Source organism: Poecilia reticulata, linkage group LG9 (assembly GCF_000633615.1).
Source record: "Poecilia reticulata strain Guanapo linkage group LG9, Guppy_female_1.0+MT, whole genome shotgun sequence".
Taxonomy (NCBI): domain Eukaryota; kingdom Metazoa; phylum Chordata; class Actinopteri; order Cyprinodontiformes; family Poeciliidae; genus Poecilia; species Poecilia reticulata.
In genome coordinates, this window is record NC_024339.1 from 12,318,289 (window position 1) to 12,337,013 (window position 18,725).

The 18,725-nt window shown below is 38.8% G+C and overlaps 3 protein-coding genes across 31 annotated transcripts in view; 1 reads left to right on the top strand and 2 right to left on the bottom strand.

Annotated features, from left to right (window-relative positions):
- kcnt1b (potassium sodium-activated channel subfamily T member 1b) overlaps window positions 1-7,017 on the top strand; it is an 83,170-nt gene extending 76,153 nt beyond the window's left edge. For 12 of the 20 annotated variants that reach the window (XM_008417923.2, XM_008417915.2, XM_008417912.2 and 9 more), the window contains 3 exons: window positions 796-807; window positions 2,648-2,732; window positions 4,139-7,017. In XM_008417923.2, coding sequence (XP_008416145.1) covers window positions 796-807; window positions 2,648-2,732; window positions 4,139-4,262 — 221 coding nt within the window. In that variant the 3' untranslated portion in view covers window positions 4,263-7,017. The remainder of the gene's footprint in view (window positions 1-795; window positions 808-2,647; window positions 2,733-4,138) is intronic. The other 8 variants (XM_008417913.2, XM_008417918.2, XM_008417924.2 and 5 more) reach the window with 1 other exon arrangement.
- LOC103469897 (uncharacterized) lies at window positions 5,097-12,246 on the bottom strand. Of its 4 annotated transcripts, none has more exons than XM_008417946.2 (9): window positions 11,971-12,246; window positions 11,791-11,886; window positions 10,749-11,276; window positions 10,542-10,679; window positions 10,321-10,422; window positions 10,175-10,228; window positions 8,881-8,943; window positions 8,757-8,807; window positions 5,097-8,665 (listed from the first exon to the last, which is right to left on the bottom strand). In XM_008417946.2, exons 1-9 carry the CDS (start codon window positions 12,095-12,097, stop codon window positions 7,560-7,562), a joined length of 2,265 nt encoding a protein of 754 aa, XP_008416168.1. In that variant the 5' UTR covers window positions 12,098-12,246; the 3' UTR covers window positions 5,097-7,559. The 4 variants fall into 4 exon arrangements, with proteins under 4 accessions (XP_008416168.1, XP_008416167.1, XP_008416170.1 ...); XM_008417945.2 differs by having other exon boundaries at window positions 10,175-10,246; XM_008417948.2 differs by lacking the exon at window positions 8,881-8,943.
- Window positions 12,247-12,350: 104 nt separating this feature from the next.
- Window positions 12,351-18,725, bottom strand: part of camsap1b (calmodulin regulated spectrin-associated protein 1b) — a 31,910-nt gene continuing 25,535 nt past the window's right edge. For all 7 annotated transcript variants that reach the window (XM_008417940.2, XM_008417939.2, XM_008417937.2 and 4 more), the window contains 6 exons: window positions 18,208-18,344; window positions 17,919-18,133; window positions 17,129-17,231; window positions 16,899-17,011; window positions 14,661-14,779; window positions 12,351-14,379 (listed from right to left, as the gene is read on the bottom strand). In XM_008417940.2, coding sequence (XP_008416162.1) covers window positions 14,083-14,379; window positions 14,661-14,779; window positions 16,899-17,011; window positions 17,129-17,231; window positions 17,919-18,133; window positions 18,208-18,344 — 984 coding nt within the window. In that variant the 3' untranslated portion in view covers window positions 12,351-14,082. The remainder of the gene's footprint in view (window positions 14,380-14,660; window positions 14,780-16,898; window positions 17,012-17,128; window positions 17,232-17,918; window positions 18,134-18,207; window positions 18,345-18,725) is intronic.

The window sequence follows — 18,725 nt, forward strand, 5'->3', positions numbered from 1 at the left end:
TTGTCAAAAGTGATTTTTCCAAAACGAAATTCCTTTTGGCAAAAAAAATGACTTGGGGGTTATTTTAGGAAAGTGACGATGTGAAAACTGAGACAATAAAACATTTTCTTAAACATTTTTTGAAAATTTTCATCTTTACATTCAAGTTGATCACAGCGATTAATCGTAGAATGTGATTAATCTGATTATATCTTTTAATCGATTGACAGCAAGCTCTTATATCGTTCTGAAAAGTCACTTGTAAGTTATTTTTTATCTCATTTCAAGTCTGCTGAGATATTTGCATTAGAAACTCAACCCAAAACTCTCGGTAAGATTTAGTTGGGGGGTTTTTTTGCAGTGTGAACAAACGTTAGAGTCAGTGAGTGGATCAAACCTGACCTCTTCCACTCTCACACTCCCGATGTGTTCTGCTTCACTCTCAGTCTGGTTTGAGTCGCTCTGCGTTTGGTCCGGTCTGGCGGATGCTGCTGGAGCATGTCCTCTGTGTCTGTGGGCTTGTCGCCTGTCACCTCCGGGGCTTCAGCGGGGGAAGCTGCGTGTGCTGTCCTGTGGCATGGCCCCACCATCCTGCTGCGCCCGTGTGGAATGCGCAGGACGTGCAGCGAATGCGATGGAGGGGTGGGGGTTATATCTGTGGCGGACTCTGTCTGCATGTTGGCACCGTTCTGACGCTGCGCATGGTGGTTCTGTTCGGGTCAGCGGGCAGCATGTGGGCCTCCCCTTGTTCGACAGAGTGGCCTGTCAGTAACGGTTAGCCCTTCTCTCTTTCCCACCCCGCCTGGCTTTGTAAAGGGCCACAAGCAGGTGGGTGATGGAGACACACGCGCCCTCCTTTCCCTTCCTCCGTCCATCACAGAGCGCAGTAGGAACCACAAGCAGGGAGCACAGCACCAGCACACCTGAACACAACACACCGACAGGAACACTGAGAGACCTTCAGTCCCTGATTTAATGAAACCTGTTCATTTTGCTCAATCTGGATGTTTAATTAAAGTTCGCCAAGAATATTTAATGCTTGAAGATGTAGTTGATTTACAAACCTCACATGGTTCCTTTTAAGTAATTTGTACAAGAGAGGATTAGGACCACTGAGAAAAAAAAATTCTTAGTCAGAATTCTTAAATAAAAGTCCAAAATTTGAGGAAAAGTCAGAATTCTGAAATTAAAGTCAAAATTCCAAGAAACAAGTTAGAATTCTGAAAAAAAGCAACAATTGTGAAATAAAGATCAGAATTCTGAGGAAAATTTTGAAATATTCCAAAATATAAGGCAGAATTAAAGTTAGAAATGTGAGAAAAAAGTTCTAATTTCAAGAAAAAAGTTTTTTTTTAAATCTGAAAATAAAGTCAAAATTTTGAAATTAAAGTGAGATTTCTTGTTCAGTGGCCCTGATCCTAAATTCAATCAAATTCTCATCAGGCAGAGGTAAACCTACATAAATATTTGGTTTCCTTCTTTCTTCTGCTGCTGCTCGTCATCAGCAGATGCAGCTGACAAGTTCACTCTTAGAAAATCCCAACCTGTCCCTACAAAAACCTTAGTAATGTTTTAGAACAATTTATCTTTCGTTTTTAGATTACATTTGTCCAACTCAAGAGGGCAACACAAGCGTTGTGTTTTTAAAGTTCATTTTATTTATCAAATTAAAGCTTTTTCTTGTATCTGTGCTTCTACATTACAACAATATGACTTTAAGAAGTGCTCATTGAATAAAGACGGCTATTTAGTCATATTTTAACATTTGTTAATGTTAATGTTAATTTTTTATCAATACTTTCACCAACAACCGGTCCAAAATGAAAATGAGTTTTTCACCCTGATTTAGATTAAACTTTTCACTTTGGAGTCGACTGGGTGAAATTAAAGACGAACACTGCCACCATCCTGCAGCTTGGAAGAACTGCAATCTATTACACACTGATTTTGTGTAAAACATGGTGGAGGCGGTGTCATGGTTTGGTTCTTATTTAATCTGATAAAACACATTATGAGTCTGAAACCTCTTCTACACATTATTCAGAGATTAAAATCTCTAACTTCAGAAATCTTGGATAGATTTTCTCTCAGATTTGTGATTTTTCCTTATAGATATAATTGATCTCAGGTTGTGTAAAAACTTGACATTCAGATTAAGCTTAAAGAAAGTTTCATCACCAGAAGCTTTCAAATGTTTCAATGGAAATTTTAAGCTGAATTTGTTTAGCAGAATTGTAACACATTATCTCCATTTTTCCACTGCTATAAATAAAAGACTGATGATACCAAACTAATTATTATATTCACATAATCATATAAACCAGTTCTTATTCATTCATTTCATAGATGTAAGATTTTCTGTTTATTCTTTGCAGCAGTTATTCTACAGCATAAGGCATATGTCATGTATCATTATTCTCTAAATTAAAATACAGATAACGACTAACGTCTGCGTATAAACACTAAATAATAAAAGAACTAGAAAATGCATTCTAGATGTTAAACTCAAATGACTTTTTCTCTTCAGTGTCAGTTGCAGACTTTTACTCTGAAGTGAGGTTTTCAGAGCGTCAGAGTTTAGAGGCCGTGTGTTTTGGCTGGTCCACTGGAGGAGGATGAGGGAGAGCTGCAGAGCGGCTCTCAAGGCCTCTTTTGTCTCTTTTTACAGACGAGATGAACGACCACCAGAACACGCTGTCCTACGTTCTCATCAATCCTCCTCCGGACACCATGCTGGAGATCAACGACATCGTGTAATGACGCCGCTTCCTGTCTGTCAGGCAGCTTTGGTTGCATTTCTTCTGGTTTTACCGCCATACGGGAGTCTGCAGCATCAATCTCAAATCATTATCAGGATTTCTGCTGGACACAGGGAAATAAAAATAAAAAAAATCATAAAAGCAAAATAATAAAACATCAGTTAAAATTTTTTCGTCAGATTTTTCTCACATTTCACGTTTTCAGACTTATCCATGTTGTACACTGCAAAAAAAAATAAATCTTCCAAAGCATTTTTTTCTATATTATAATGCAAATATCTGAGTACACTTAAAATATATACTTCTTTAATATTGATAAAAGCTACTGGCTGATTATTTTATGTGTAACATGGGGAAAATGTCTTCTTGTAGGTGAAATAATCTGCCAGTTGAACTAGTTATTTTGCATCAATATTAAGAAATGACTGACTTAAAGCGAACAAACAAAAGATACTTCTGTGCTTCTCTTTTAGGTAGAGAAGTCCAGAGAAATCAACTATTAGCCATCAGAATATTTTCAACTTGACCTGCTCACTGCAAAAACACAAAATCTTACCAAGTAAAATCTAGTTTCTAGTGCAAATATCTTCAAATAAGACAAAACTGAGCGAGATATAGAGGCTTATTTTAAGTAATTCCTTAAAATTGATATGAACAAGTTTCATTAGTAGATTACTTAATTTTAACAACAGAAAATATCTTGTTATAAGTGAAATAATCTAGTACTTAAATTATTTACTTAAAACAAGCTCCTATTTCTTGCTAAAATATTTACTTGTAAGTTAGTTTTGTCTTATTTTAAGTCTAATAAGATGTTTTTACTAAAAACTACACAAAAATGCTAGATGAGATTTTGTGGTTTTGCAGTGTATTCTTTGAGACATAAACCAAAAAAAATGACTTAAATTCAAATTAGTTTGAACTTGGCTTAAAGAAAATGCAAAAATTAAAATTTTTCATTTTGCATAAGTTAAAGATAACTCTTTCATGGACTTTAGTGGATATGTTTTGCTCCTCTGAAAGGATGTTTAGGTTATTAATTCTGTCTGACATATTTATTAATGTGAGGTTATTAAGGTATCTTTATGTTTTCAACATGAGACAAACATTAAGATGAAAATTAGTAAATGTACAAAACATATCATCGTACATAGAAACCTGTATCATACTGAAAAATTACGTGTAAATTAGTTATATTTCATGTATACTCATAAATTTGCACTAGAAACTAGACAAAAATATACTTGTGTTTTTGCACTGATTCTGGTTGCTGGCTGATTTTTTTTTTTAGCTTCTGTATGAATGTTAGTTAGCAGGTGTTAAGCAGCAGGAGGTTGCATAATATTTTAATCTTCTTAGAGAAATGATGAAGAATAATGTGGATGATTTTGTCCTTACAGGTACATTATTCGCTCTGACCCTCTGGCTCACATGCCAGAGGACTCACAGATGGGACAGGCGGCCCGAAACACCAAGAACCAACAGGACTTTGGCGCACAGTCAAGAAGTGAGACTCACCTTTAAAAGCTTTGAGTCTTTTAAACAGATCTCATATACCTCGCACAAACGAAGGCCTGACAGTGGCGGTGAGGAGGTGTTCATAGTGAATGTGCATTAAGTGTCTCTCGGCCTGAGACCAGAGATTAGCCACATCCTAAAAGACGGCCCTGAGATTCCCGTTTTCGTCAGAGCTGCCATTGGAGGATGCATGAAGAGTGCCTAGTCATCACTTCCCCTCACAAAACTCCCTGCCAACGAGAACCTGAGCGCTGCTTCCTCTGTCCAGCCCGACCGCAGAGATCTGAAGGGTTGTTGGACGTGATCGGATGATTAAAGCCGGTTTCTGTGCCGATAGGTAAAATAATTTAATTTCATGTTTTGCTCAGGTGGGGGGAAGCTGCCCTTGTGCCACTACCGGCTTTTTGCCAATTTCTTCACCTGTTTCTGCTTATAATCAGAAACTAACTGAAAACCATTCACATCCGACAACTTAAACATCACAGTTTGCTTTTAAAGAGAGCTGATGATTGGGTTGGTTTTCTACATTTTCAAGTATTACCAGGAAATTAAGGTACATGTGCAATTTTCTTCTTTTATTATGTCACTTTCATTTATTCTTGTGAACTTTTTGTCATTGTTTTAAATTTATTACGTGCTTACACCAGTTGCACCTTTATTAGCCAAGTTAGCATTTATCTCTGTAATTCTGTCAGTTGTTGAAAAATGAACATTGTTAAATTATTTCCCTGTTAGAAATCATGACAGCTCCACATTATATGAAGTTTTGTTTATTTATTTGTAAATACTGTTATTACTGTGCCATTTTTGTATTTATTTTTGTGACACCAATGTTTTTCCTTTTTTGTATCATTTTCAAACCTGACTGCAACATCTGCTGCTGCTGCCATGCAAAAAGTAAACGTACAGAAGAAAGAACATATAGTTCAGGAAATACATATTTTTAAGGAGGCTAATATATAAAATTATGCCTGGTCAGTGCCAAATTGAACCACTGTTGATTATAATACTTACTATTTAAATCAAATCTGATTTGCTTGTTAGAAAAAAATGAATTTAATGGAGGTGGACTAGAAAAAAAAAAATAAAAAAATTCTGACTTTATTTATTTTAATCCCAGAATTCTGAGCTTAATCCTAGAATTTGAAGAAAAAGTCAGAATTTTGACTTTTTCTGTAGTGGCCCTAATCTATTTCCAAAGATTTTTTTTTCAAAAACTTAAATTAGAATTAATTATTTTTATTATTTATTGTGTTTTTCCATCCATATCATGGCTAAAGTTGAAAGTTATACTCACTTAAAAAATGTTTTATTGGTCTATGAGAGTTTTAGACAGGAAAGTTAGATGTGAGAAGTGGAAGACGACATGAGTTCTGCTTTCCCCCTGCTCCTCCACAGCACTATGAAATACTGACATTTTAAAATATTTAGGGAGAATTTATTTATTTATTTGCAACATTGAATTATCAATGATTGAAATAAATTATCAAACCATTAGCTCAGCTAACGTTAGCGTGAGGTTTTAGTTACTGAGCGTGAATAGCCAGACTGTACACAACATGCTAACTTCAGTGAACTGGTTGGCATGTAATTTTTGTACATCTGAAAAACAGCTAATACTTTTTCCCTGCACTGTAAATCATATAAATATATAAAGTTACAACTATAGCTGTTTCAGATAGATGATTAGTGGAACAGTCTTTTTTTTCTGTTTTTGAAAACTTAAAACCCGATTTGACAAAAAAACATCTGAGCTATAAAATCATTTTTCATTGTGAACGACTAGCACGCTTTAAATGGCCTTGTTCTGCACAGCAGGATATTTTGCACAGGTGTTCGCAAACATAATCAAGTGTTTGTCATACATTTTTAGATTTATTTTGAAAACCAAGTGATGTGGTTTGTGTACACTACAGTTTCAGTATTTATGCCCAAGTCATTAATTTTCATCTGTACCTTGGGTTTAATCACTATAAATATGAATTGTAGACATGGCTTTGTAGCCATGAAAAGTAAAAAGGACTTGAACTATTTTTGCACTAAGCTCTGTGGCGACGTGCGGAGCGTGACAGCATGACCCTTTAATTTGAATCTGTAGAACATGGACGATATTTACCGGCAAAGCAAAGACCCATCATGCATTCATTAGCATGACTTCAGATGTTTGCAGATTTTAATTTTAGGTATGCTGTTCTCATTTCTCATTGCAAGCTATCCTAAAGTGATAGAGAAGGGATTGTTTTCTTTAATGGTCCAGAAATCGTGTTTCACAGACTCAGAAGTAACGGTTCAGTGAAAGCGACTGTGATGGAGGATGCAACCACTAATGTAACACCTTACAGGATCCTCACGACAAACCTTTATGGCACTGAAGGACTTCACTTGATGTCTTCTGATGTCCGGACTCAACACACGGGGCATGTTATCTCTTAAAAGCATGTTTTGATATAAAAAGCTTGCCAAGAACGAAACATTTCCTACCGTTAGCAGGACAGTTAGCGTGGCATCCTGTCGCTAGATTAAAAAAAAAAAAAAACCCACAACTGAATCAACTGCTTGCAAGTTGGAGCCATTATTTGATACTCTGTATTTATATGAATGGAACGTGCATGTTGTCTAGATGTTATCAAAAGCCAATGTATTATGTTTACCTCCACTTTGTTTTTGATTCATTGTCAAACAGAGGATGATCCATTTTGTACTATTTCTTATGAGAAGTGCACATACAGATACGAACAAATAAATGCTGCATGCAGCCAAATCCACCGACTGGAAGATGGTTTTATTTGACCTCACTCTGAGTTTATGAGAAACATTCAATCCGATGGTGATAAAACGGTCACCATCGCTTCCATTTATTTCAACTCGTGCAATTATGCAATTGTAAAATTTTGAAAAGCAGAAGTAGAGCCTCCTGCACAACCAACAATAATGCAGCAAGCATTTTCAGAACAGTAAGTCAACAACAAAACGCTTGTATTTTCCAGGAGCGGTAAAACCAGCTGACTAAACATGCTGCTTGTGTTGCTAGGTGATGGGTTGTATTTATGTCTATGGGTTGGGCTCAGCTGGGGTTGCTAGGCAACAGCGTAGTGTCCGCGGAATGTGACGTAATCAGATTTGCTTGTCACAGAAAAAAAATATACAGTAAAAAGGCAGGCAATTGAGATCCAAATGGAAGAAAAAAATGTATAATTAGGAAGTGAATATTTTATTAATTTGAATAAACTCTTGAAAGTATCCTGTTGTCTAAACTAATAATCCACTCTGACAGGATAATCTTAATCCTGCGTCAGTCTGATCTCATCGCCGCTGCTTGTTAATATTATTCTGTTTCCACCTCTCTCTCGTCCAGCGGCCGTTGTTCTGAACCACTTCATGAAGCAGGTCCATGAAGGCGTATTCATTCCCTGACAGCAGAGTTTCGTCATCTGGAGAGGCGCCACCAGAGGGCGCCTTCGCCCCAGCGGCGGCTCTGTTTTCTGCCCTCTGTTTGACGGCCGCAGACCGCTTCTGGTCCTTCCTCACATCTGCCTCTCTCTTCTTCCGTGCCGGATGTTCTTCGGGCTTCAGCTCTTCGCCGGTGCTGACCCAGATGTCTGTCTGTGTTGCAGAATCTGGATCCAGGTTCATTTCTTCCCCCTCCGACACGCAGACAGGAGTCTCCAGTGGTTTGAAGCTGTCTGAAAGACTCAGAGTTATGTTTGTTTCCTCGTCTTCACACCGGTTAGAGCTGCTGCTGGATTGCTCCATTATCATCTTCGCATCTTCTGAGACCTTTGCAGTTACACTCTGAGTCCAAACGGTAAACTCGTCAGCTTCCTCTTCCTCCTCTTTGGCTTTGCATCTCGCCTGCCACTGAGCTGCAGTAGGAGGCCAGGTGGAGATCCTGATGAATTTTCCTCTCTGATGACTCTGACCTGGACCTTCTGCAGACTCTTCATCAGGATTTGGTTTGTTCTGCTTGGTGCCAATACTCAAGTACGGTATAACGTCCACGTTGACATGATTACACTCCTGGTTTTTGTTGGGATTTCCATCATCACCTTCTTGCATCACACATTCCTCCATCGAGTCTCTGGTTGTGAAAGTTTCTTGGTGAACGTCTCCTCCTATTTCAGCTCCAAGGTTCTCTTTTTCAGAGTTTTCAGAAGTGACTTTGTCTTTCTCAGATACACAGAAAGGAGCTGAGATGATGACTGCATTTGCAGACTTTGCTCTGATGCCAGTGAAGGATTTTCTCCGAGCCTCTTCCAGACATCCAGACTGATCCCGACTCGACACCCCGTCTCCTTTCTGCTTCTCTTCTTCTTCTGTTGGACATCCAGGCCTCACGGCTTTGTTACTGCGATTCCTCCTATGCATCAGTGCCATGAAACACGCAAAAAGCAGCAGCACGCATAGGACCACTGCACAAGAATAAAGCCACAATCCAATATCAAGATGAGATTTTTCAAACCAAATTAACTGAAAATGTTCAAATAAAAAGAGGACTCATACCAATAACAGCGATTAGAGTGCATATCTTTGTGCTTGAGGTTGTGGATGAACCTGACGATGAAGAAAATACAAATTAATACATTTGGTTTTAAATGTGAGACTGATTCAGAAGAATCACACACACCTACGACTCGTGTAGGTGTAGTTACAGGTCTGATGACCGATGATAATGTCATCACATAATGTCCTGACAGCAACAAAAGATAAAAATAAATAAAAACTCTACAAAATGGAATGCATACAATCTTTTCTTGGTGTAAGATTAATCTTTATTAAATTTTTGTCAAGGAAGCGAGATGAAAGCAGTTACATGTTCCACTGGCGCCGCCTGCTGGTAAGAGACGGGATTTCAGGCCAACTCTAGCATGTAATTTTTGTTTCACCAAGCATCAGACCCATGAGAAATGCATTAAAGTACGAAAGTATTTAGCTGAATTTGTTATTAAATCACAATAATATATTTCAACTGCAATGGAGCGGCGACCTGACAATGACTGATGGGTCTCATAGAGTTTTATTCTCAAAATAAAGTCTGAATAAACGACTGTTGATCTGCTGCGCTTTTTTCAAGTCCAAAGTTACTGAAGACACCTGCCATGAAACTTTAGACTACTTCATAATTTCCTAATTAAACAAAGCTTTGGCTCCGGCTAACACTGTCATAAGTAACGATACAGAAATCTGGCTTTACCTAAAACTCTGAGAACTCAAATATTGTCAAAAGCAAGTCAAGAGAGACCGGAAATAACGATAAAGATGAGCTTAAGGCCGCAAGGAAATCTACCGGGGTTTCCTCGATGCCTTAGCAGAACCAAAGCGGATCATCTCAATGCCAAAAGGCTGAATTTGGTGTTGGAAAAAAATATATTTAACCTCCGAAGGAAGAATGACCTGAAAGATGTAATTTCTAACTATGACCGCATGGTGGTGCTGTTGGTCACAAAGCCTATAACTTTATCCTTGACGCAGGAAAACTTTACTGGTGTGTTTGTCGTCCTTAGTTTTATTCCTGTATAAAACTAAGGCATGCATGTAGACATTAAAAAATTTAAACAAAACCACAGCAGCTACATATTTTAATCATATAATAATTATAAATACCAGTCAAGAAGTATAATATTATCTGGGTAAAAAGAGACAGCTTTTTACCTGGTGTTTTATTCTAAATTATTTTAGCTGAGTTTTTATCTAATACAAATAAATTCACAATTCAAATACTATAATTGCATTTTTGATAACTTATTTAATCCAGCCTCCTTTTATACATCTTACTTCCCACATATTCATCATTTACCTTTAAATTGACTAATTGTTTGCCCTTAGTTTTACACTGATATAAAAGGATCCTAAAAGTATCAGCCTGCACATACCAAGTAGGGAAAAATATGCCTAATGTTAAATAATTAGCCCAGATGTACCAGGGGATGAAGATGACGTTGTGGCATCAGGATGTTTTGTTCTCTCAGAAGTCTCTGAAGAGGAAAGTGTTGCTGAGAGTTGAAGCAGAAGAAACATCACTTTTAAGAGATTAAAACAGAAAGAAGGAGAAATAATCCACATGTACCCGTGAGAGCAGAAGTTGTTTGAGTTGGGGTGGTGGATTTGGTATGGGAAGATGTTTCTGTCTTTCCAGATGTTTGCTGTGAGCGAGTTGTTTGAGTTCTACCTGAAGATCAAAAAGGTACAAACAATATTTATTCATAGAAAGCGATTTAAAAAACAAAAAGGATATAAGGATTAGTCTTGAATCACAACCAAAAATGTTAAACAAAATGGCAGATGTACTAGTTGGAGTCGCTGAACTCCTCAATGGAGGTGTAGCAGTCGAACACACAGACACGTTGAAGACTGGTCGACCCTTCAGATGTGGAGGAGTCTTACATTTCATACTCATCCGATTCACCAGCAGAGATGTATTCAGTTCTGAGGACAAGGAAAGAGTTTTAACCTTTGAATGTTCTGAAAACAGTTGGAGCTCTTAGTGTCACAAACCTTTCAGAGAGTCAACAAAGTCCTGGGCATCACAAGAGCAGCTCCAGGGATTCCCATAAAGTCTGATGGATGTTAGAGACTTTAGAGACGTGAAGATCTGCGGGGAAAGCCTCGTCAACTGGTTGTCTGACAAATCCAGATCAGTCAACTTCCTCTGGGATCTGAAGGCATCTGGATGGATGGTGTGGATCTTGTTCCCTCTCAGATTGAGCTTCTTGAGGTTTGTGAGTCCCGTCAGATTCGACTCATTCAAATATTTAATCAGATTGGAAGAGAAATCTAGCTCGGTGACAGTTTCAGGGTTTCTGAACCAGTTCTGATTAACATTGGACAAACTGTTACCATCTAAAATGAGAATTTTCAGATGCAAAAAAGAGCTGAAGGCATTCTCAGCGATTCCTGTTATACCAGAGTTTTGGCTTTCAAACTTGGTGATGGAGGAGAGGTTCACGCTTTGCAGAACCGTGGAGTTGATTTCTCCAACGTTCGTTAAAGCCACAATCATGGTTGTACAATTAGGGATGAAATCTGAGAGAAAAAGTGGAGCACAATAACACATTTGTCTCCTTTGCTTTATAAATCTGACATACCAGCTTATATATTTGTTTATATTATAGCAAAATGAGTACACCTTTCTAGGGTTTAAAATGCATCATAAAACGATCTGGTTTTGTTTGGAGGGAATGCCAAAAGAAAGACTTGAATATGAAAGTGAGTCTAAAGTTTTAAATGTTGTTGGATTGAGAACATTTCAATCCAACACTGCTGCATTAAGTTAAATAAAATAAACATAAGTCATCTTAGGGAAATTATCTTCCTAACACAGCTGAGGATTTGACTTAAGATGTATAGTTTAAATGCAGAAAACTGTTGGATCAGAATCAAATTCCTACCAGTCGTAAATGTCAGTGTTTAAATGCAAGAACAAGTTTCATAAAAGGTAATACCAGTTTCTCTAAAAACATTTTATTTTTCAGTGAAGCTGTTGCTGTTTAATCTGTCAACTTCATTCATTTCAAAGTTTAAAAGCTGGAGTTCTCACTTGTTAAAGCGTCAAAGCAGAACAAAACTGACTCCCCTTTTGCACAGGGACGGCCGAGACGAACACTTCCCAACAACACGGCCAGAGCGACTACGCCTGTGGAAACGTACAGTATCAATCACACGAAAACTCCACATTTTAAATGCAAAAGCTCCTGGAGCAACAAATCTGACAACTCACCTTTCATTTCGAGTTGATGGATCCAACGCTGATCTCCGTTTGACTCTGGAAAGAACCGTCCGCACAGTTTGATGGTCATCACCTGAACAACCAGGACCGGTTGCCAAGAAGGATCATGTCTCGCCATGGTTACGAGAGCTGGCGTTAAAAGTCGCGGTTCCAGTTGGTTGGTAGAGTGAGCAGCAGTTTGCGCTGGGGGGTCCCAGAGATGTGGTTAATTTAGAAACCTCAATGTAAACGCAGCAGTATCAGTTTTTTGACAAACATTCCTGTGAAAAAGATGCAGTGGCATGACAAAGTAAAGCAAAAAGGGTGAAGTCAGTGCAGTGCCAGTGAAAGAAAAACAGCAAGAGTGATGGACAAATCAAACAAAACAGAAATGGAAAAAAGTGACTTTTATTTACTTGGAAATTTATTGTTTCAGTGCTTCAATTTTAAAATAAATAGATGACATGGGACCAAAGATCAAATTAAACATGGATGAAAAGTACACTAGTGTAACAAAAAAATGGTGATCAAATGCCAATACAATCTTTTAGTTAACATAAAAATATACTTTCATACATTTAAAGACGACTTTCCACCACTTAAGCACCCCTCCACACACACACACACACACGCACACGCACACGCACACGCACACACACACACACACACACACAGACATCAAAATGCAGCAAATGATTCATCAAGTATCGAGTAACTTTTGGAGAGACAGCAGTAGCAACGATTCAGTGACGCTCCTCAGCTGCGGCCGTCAGTATCAAATCTTTAGCGTTTGATTTTTCTTTACAAAAAAAAACAGCAGTGTTACGTATTAGTTTGTCAAACTCTGAAACCGAACAGAAAGTAAAGTGCTTGTGCGACACTTCTGGTTGTTCGAGGCCAACGAACGGTTTATTTAACAAAAAGAAAAGAAAAAAAAAAGAAAAGGAAGAAGAAGAAGCACTTTGAAGTTTTGCAAAGACAGTGAAGAAGAGAGACGATGTGGCAGTGCTTGTCAACACCTTGGAGGAATGTTCTTTAATGTTGGTACACAACTGAGCCACAAGCCCTCCCTCAATCCCTCCCCCCAGCGTGAGGATATCAAATACTGTCAGTCGAGCAAAGCGGGAAGCACCCTTCACGACGAGAGTGTCCTCTGCTCGTGTGAATAAAGACGGGACGTAAATACTCAGAGGGGAGGAAGAGGCGGAAGGGTTACATTGCATGAAAAGAAGCCGTCGACAAGTATTTTGAGTGCACCTTAGTACAGGACAATTCAAGAGTGCCCGGTGGAGAGAAAAAAACAAAACAAAAAACACAACTAAGCTCTAAACATCAGAGAATTCCCGTTATGATGAAAACACATAACATCTGCGTAAACTTGAACCACATCGCTTCAATAAAAATGATTTAAAAAAGCAAAAACAAAACAAAAACTGTTGTACCAAGGCCTGTAGTTTCCCCGTTTTTCTAAAACTCCTGAAGGGAAAAAAAGGGATGTTTCAACAAATAATGTAGATAAAATGATCAGTTTTTCCCTTTTTTGCAACACACCTACCCGGTGCTACACGATCAGCGTCTAGTTTAAAAAGCGGCTGAATAAATGGATGATAGTACCACGATGCGTGAGAGAAGGCAAAAGGATGTCTGGAGATTCCTCCATCCTGACGAAAAGAAGAAAAAAAAGTTCAGAGCAGCAGGATTCTGGAGATCGGTGGTGAGGCAGCAGTCGGCGATGCCAGCCTGATTCGATAGTCAACATGGGAACAGATTGACGGAGTGGTCCGATGATCCTAAATGGGTAAAACAAACGTCTCTCCACCTTCATGCCTACATCTATCCGAAGGAGAAGAAGGGGTTTTAGTGCTGCGGCTGAGCTTTCCACCACGACAGTGCTGAACTAATAAATACTCCATGTAAAAATGGACGTTCTCTACATATTAGAGAAACAATGCCACATGCTTGCTTCAAAATAACTAAAATAAACCTGAAGCAATCACACCGATATCACAGGGAGGAGGAGGAGATGATTCACCAGTCCCTCCACCTAGACGTGAATCCTCCCAAGTAGGTTTCCAGGCCAAGCTGGGCGGCGAGATAGGACGGCGCAGATCTGAAAGCGGTCCGCTACTTCCCCGTTTTCTTTGGCACAGCGCTTCTCTTGGCCTGCCACAGGTGGTTGTGGATGGTCAGCGCGTCCACGCTCACCGACACAGTCTTGGCAGGGATGACGGTGAACTGTTTGCGGTCCGAGCTGTACTTGTACAGCTTGTCGATCATCTTCTTGCTGATGCTCTTGGGTCCGGTGCCCGTCAGCTTGTGGATCTCTTCCGTGTCGGGGAAGTAGCAGTAGAGTGCCCGGAACTGGCAGCCACCGTCACGAAACAGGATCATCAGGTGGTTGGATTCACACTTCTCCAGCTCCTGGAGAAAAACGTAGAGAAGAAATTCAATTCTGAGCGCAACAATTCAAAACACTGAAAGGAAGAAAAACCAAAACAAATCACTCTTCCTAGGAGAAGCATGGCAGACAAGTGAAGTTAAGAAGTTTAAGGTTAGGTTGGCACATCTTTAAACATTTAGAAAAATGCAAACACTGACGGGGAGAGAAAGCGGAGCTTTAATGAGGAAACTTTGTATACATGGGTTAAACTAAGAAAATTCACTAATCTCATAAGTTGGTCTAGTTCAGGTAGAAAACTGACCTCCAGGATCTGGTTCTTCTGGGGTTCGTTGACTTTCCCCGCCAGGCAGCAATGAGAGATTGCATTGTGGATGATGGGCTTATTTGACTTGGCACTGGGCTCCTTGAAGAGTTTAGGGCCTAACGAAGCAAAAAAAGTTGATCAAATTATAACATAATAAGACAAATAGTAATGTGTCAGAAAATTAAACATAACATTCACAGCAAGAGACAAGCTTTGAATTCTTAAAATGACCAACAAAAGCAAAGAAACTTAATTACATTCATTTTCAGTCAAAGAAACAAATGGCAACCTATTATTACACCAGTGTCGACTAAAAACCAACAAAACAATTTATCTGTGTTCTCACTAGAGCTGAAACTATTAAACGGATTAATTATTAATAATCAATCAATTATTGAAATAATCATCAACTAACTGAGTAATCGGTTAATCGGTAACTGGAGTATACAGGCTCAAAAAAGCTATTTGCTCAAGAAAATAACCCTACTCAGCAGTAATCAAGTCAAAACTGTACAAAATATATATATATATATATATATATATATATATAGGTCTGTCACGATAAATTTTGCTGAGCAATTGTCTAAAACATTATTGCGATAAACAATAATATTGTTTCAAGACCAGTTGACACTACATGCGATTTCCTGCCATAGATACACTTTTTTCAAAAGAACTCATAACACTGGAACTGATAAACTAAATAAACAAAACAACCAAAACCAAAAATAAAATTGATTCTCAGTCTTCATTAACAAAAAAACGTACTTGAATAAAAACTAAACAACATAAAGCCAAAGTGGAAATAAATACTGCATTCAACCAAAAGAGTGCAGATTATAGAGAAGATGTGTACATCCGACTACCTAATGCAATAGTTCACACTACACGATGTTTTGCCCCTATTTTCCCCTTACGATAATCTTAGAACGTTGGGCGTTCCAAGATTGTCGCTGGTGATTTCGTAACCGATCATCCTGTAGTGTCTGGTGTGTTACGGTAGATCGTGGGTCGTGGCCGCTCCGATCTAAATCAGGGGTTTTCCCCGACTGGGAGCTTAAAGCTGAATGTGACAGATTCTCCTCCGTGCTTTCTGAGGGGAAATTACGGAGGGGAATCCCAAACAGCTAACACTGCGCAACAAGAAGTCCAGCGGACATTGGAAATGATATGTGGAAACAACATTAATGTTTATTCAAGATTTCGTGCAAAAAATATAGAAATGACAAGGAGAGTTGGAGCCAAATTGCTACAGCAGTTGATAAACCCGGTACGTTTTCAGCTGTCCTTCGTTAACGTGACATAAATAGGTTATAATGATTTTCATTCAGTCAGGACTTTGCTGACTCTAGCCACATGCATCACAGGTAGATTCTAGTAAAGCATTGATTAATGCCTGATTTTAAAATTAGTTAACTGGAGTTGTAGCCATTATTTTGTGCCCATGTGGCTGGACACCACATGGCACGACGAACCCAATCGAACTGTTATACCTAGGATTTCTGTCGGGTAATGTGTCTCTCAGGTTTTGGAAATGGGCCGACAGTCGACCGACAACTTGTGTCGTGTACACAGGACATTACACTAAGGAAATAGGAAGGAAGGGTCAGTGGAGAGCACCGGAGCTGAGCCTTTTTTCATTGTGTCATCAACAGAAAGAAAAAGGCAGGAAGAGACGATAAAGATGATAATTAAAATGAGTTCAATAGGTTTAATTTATCGTGCGATTAATTGATTTATCGTTCATCGTGACAGGCCTATATATATACACACACACACACACACACACACACACACACACACACACACACACACACACACACACACACACTTTGCATTCATAAAAAAAAGCTATCTGAAAATATGTTCAACCAAAAATTCTTCAAGTGACAGTTTTAGCTTCCCCTGTTTTCATATAAAAAAATTTTTATATACTCGTATGATTATTAATCAGTTTATTGAAAAAAAAAAGTCAACAGATCAGTTCTACAGTACAAGTCGAGCAAAAAAGACTCGGCTTTTTAAATGTTGATGTTTATCTGCAGATGCATCCTTTGCTACAAATTATCAAGCGTACATGAAAGGAACGCTGTGTTATTGAAGTTTAGGCAATAAAAAATTTTATTTAAAAAAAAATAAATTCTTTATTTGAATTTAATGTTGAATAAAACAACTTAAGTGTTTAGATGAAAAACCAGCATTTTTAAAACAACAACAGATAGCCTTTTTTCTCACCAGTGTATTCAGCCATGGAAGTGATGGAGGACGCAGTGGAGCCGTTGTCCCAGTCTCTCTCTGCGGCTCGGCTGTTGTTGCGACTGCCAGGAAACGACTCCACAGAGTCACAGCTGGACACAGCAACAAAAACAGAGAGCGAGAGAAATTAGAGGATGTCGTAATTCATTACACAACAGATTCACAATTAACAAGGTAACAATTACAAATGCAGTCGGGGTGTAATTTACCGCTGGGAGCCGGCCCCTCCGGAGTTGACGCTGTCGGCCTCGTTTGTCGCCGCAGAGGCCAGAGACAGATTGGAGCCTGACTGGGCGTTGCTCAGGTTGTCTGCTGCAAAGAAGAGAAATTCAATGTTTAATGCAACGCAATTTGGGGTTTGGAAAGAAAATCTTGGTAATATATCTTTAGATGTAACAAAAGGAAAGCAAAAAACTGGAAAAGATAAAATATATAAAAAATATGTTTTTTGGCATGATGTAATTTTATAAGACAGATATTCTGTGAAAAGATCTGTTTCCTTCACCCTCTCCCTGAACAACTATTGTCGTATAAAAAAAAATGCAATGCGCCCTGTCAAAATTAGCCAATCAGAACCAAGAGGAGAGCCTCAGCGCTATCAATCAACATCATGTACTTGCTGCTAAATGAGCTAATGGAGGAGAAATAACTCTCCTTTACAAACAATTATCCACCATGTTCGGTGTACATGATAACTAGCCTTAGCATTTGCTGCAGGCTTTGCTAGCTGCAGCATAGCTAAATGTGTGTAATGAAAAGGGAATGAGCAGCGCTACAGGAGATTATGATTTACAGCACTGAGACACGTCTCCTGGCTCTGATTGGTAGATTCTAGTTATCACTGGGAGAAGGCAGAGCAGAGGAGCTAAATTTTTTTTCACAGATTATTTGTCTCATAACATACAGTCTTAACATAGTGACAGTTTCACCAAATATATTTAACAAAAGTTACACAGTGCAGCTTTAATGTGAAGGGAAGTTCTGATTTAAGAGTCTCACGTGTGGAAGAGCACTTGGAGAAATGATCAGTGGCAGATTCCTCTCTGATAACCGCTTTGTGTTTGTGTTTCTGCTTAGGTTTGGGCGTTTTGGGCTTCACCAGGCCTTGCTCCTCGAACAACTCCTGCTGCTTCCGCCGCAGATACTCCTGCTTTATCAGCTCCCGCCGCGTCTTCTCCTCCTCTTTACGCAAGCGGTCCTCCTCCGCCTTTCGCCTTGTTCAAACCAAATACAAATTTTAGCATTTTATGGGACGGTAAGATCCTTTTGCCATTACTGATTGATCTACCTGGCTTCGTCACGTTTCAGTTCGGATTCAGCTTCTAGCTGCTGTTTGCGAATACGAGCCTCCTCGGCTTTCTTCTGTTGTTTCAGCAGGAATGCTGCCCTCTTCTTCGCAAGTTCGTCCTCAGCTTTCTGCTCATCCTAGGATATGGTAAGATGTTAAACATAATTTAATTACAAAACAACTAGACCAAATTTCACTGGAGAGATAAAATCAATACTTTACGACTATTTGGAGAGGTAACGCACATTTTCCTTTTCAAATACTCAACTCTAATTTTCCAATCCACCCTCAACAGAAAAGTCCAATCCTTTACAAAGTGTTTTAAGATCAATGTTGTGTGTGTCCATATTCAAAGGTTGCATTAGGAGACCAATTACGTCACAGTGATGTGACCAAGGCTCCTCCAAATTCATCCTTCGCAGCTCATACTTTCCCCAAATTCTCTTAGGTCAAAAATAAGACAGTTGTTCTTGTAACAAAGCAAGAGAGAAGTACAGTTCTAAATGTACTAACTTTAC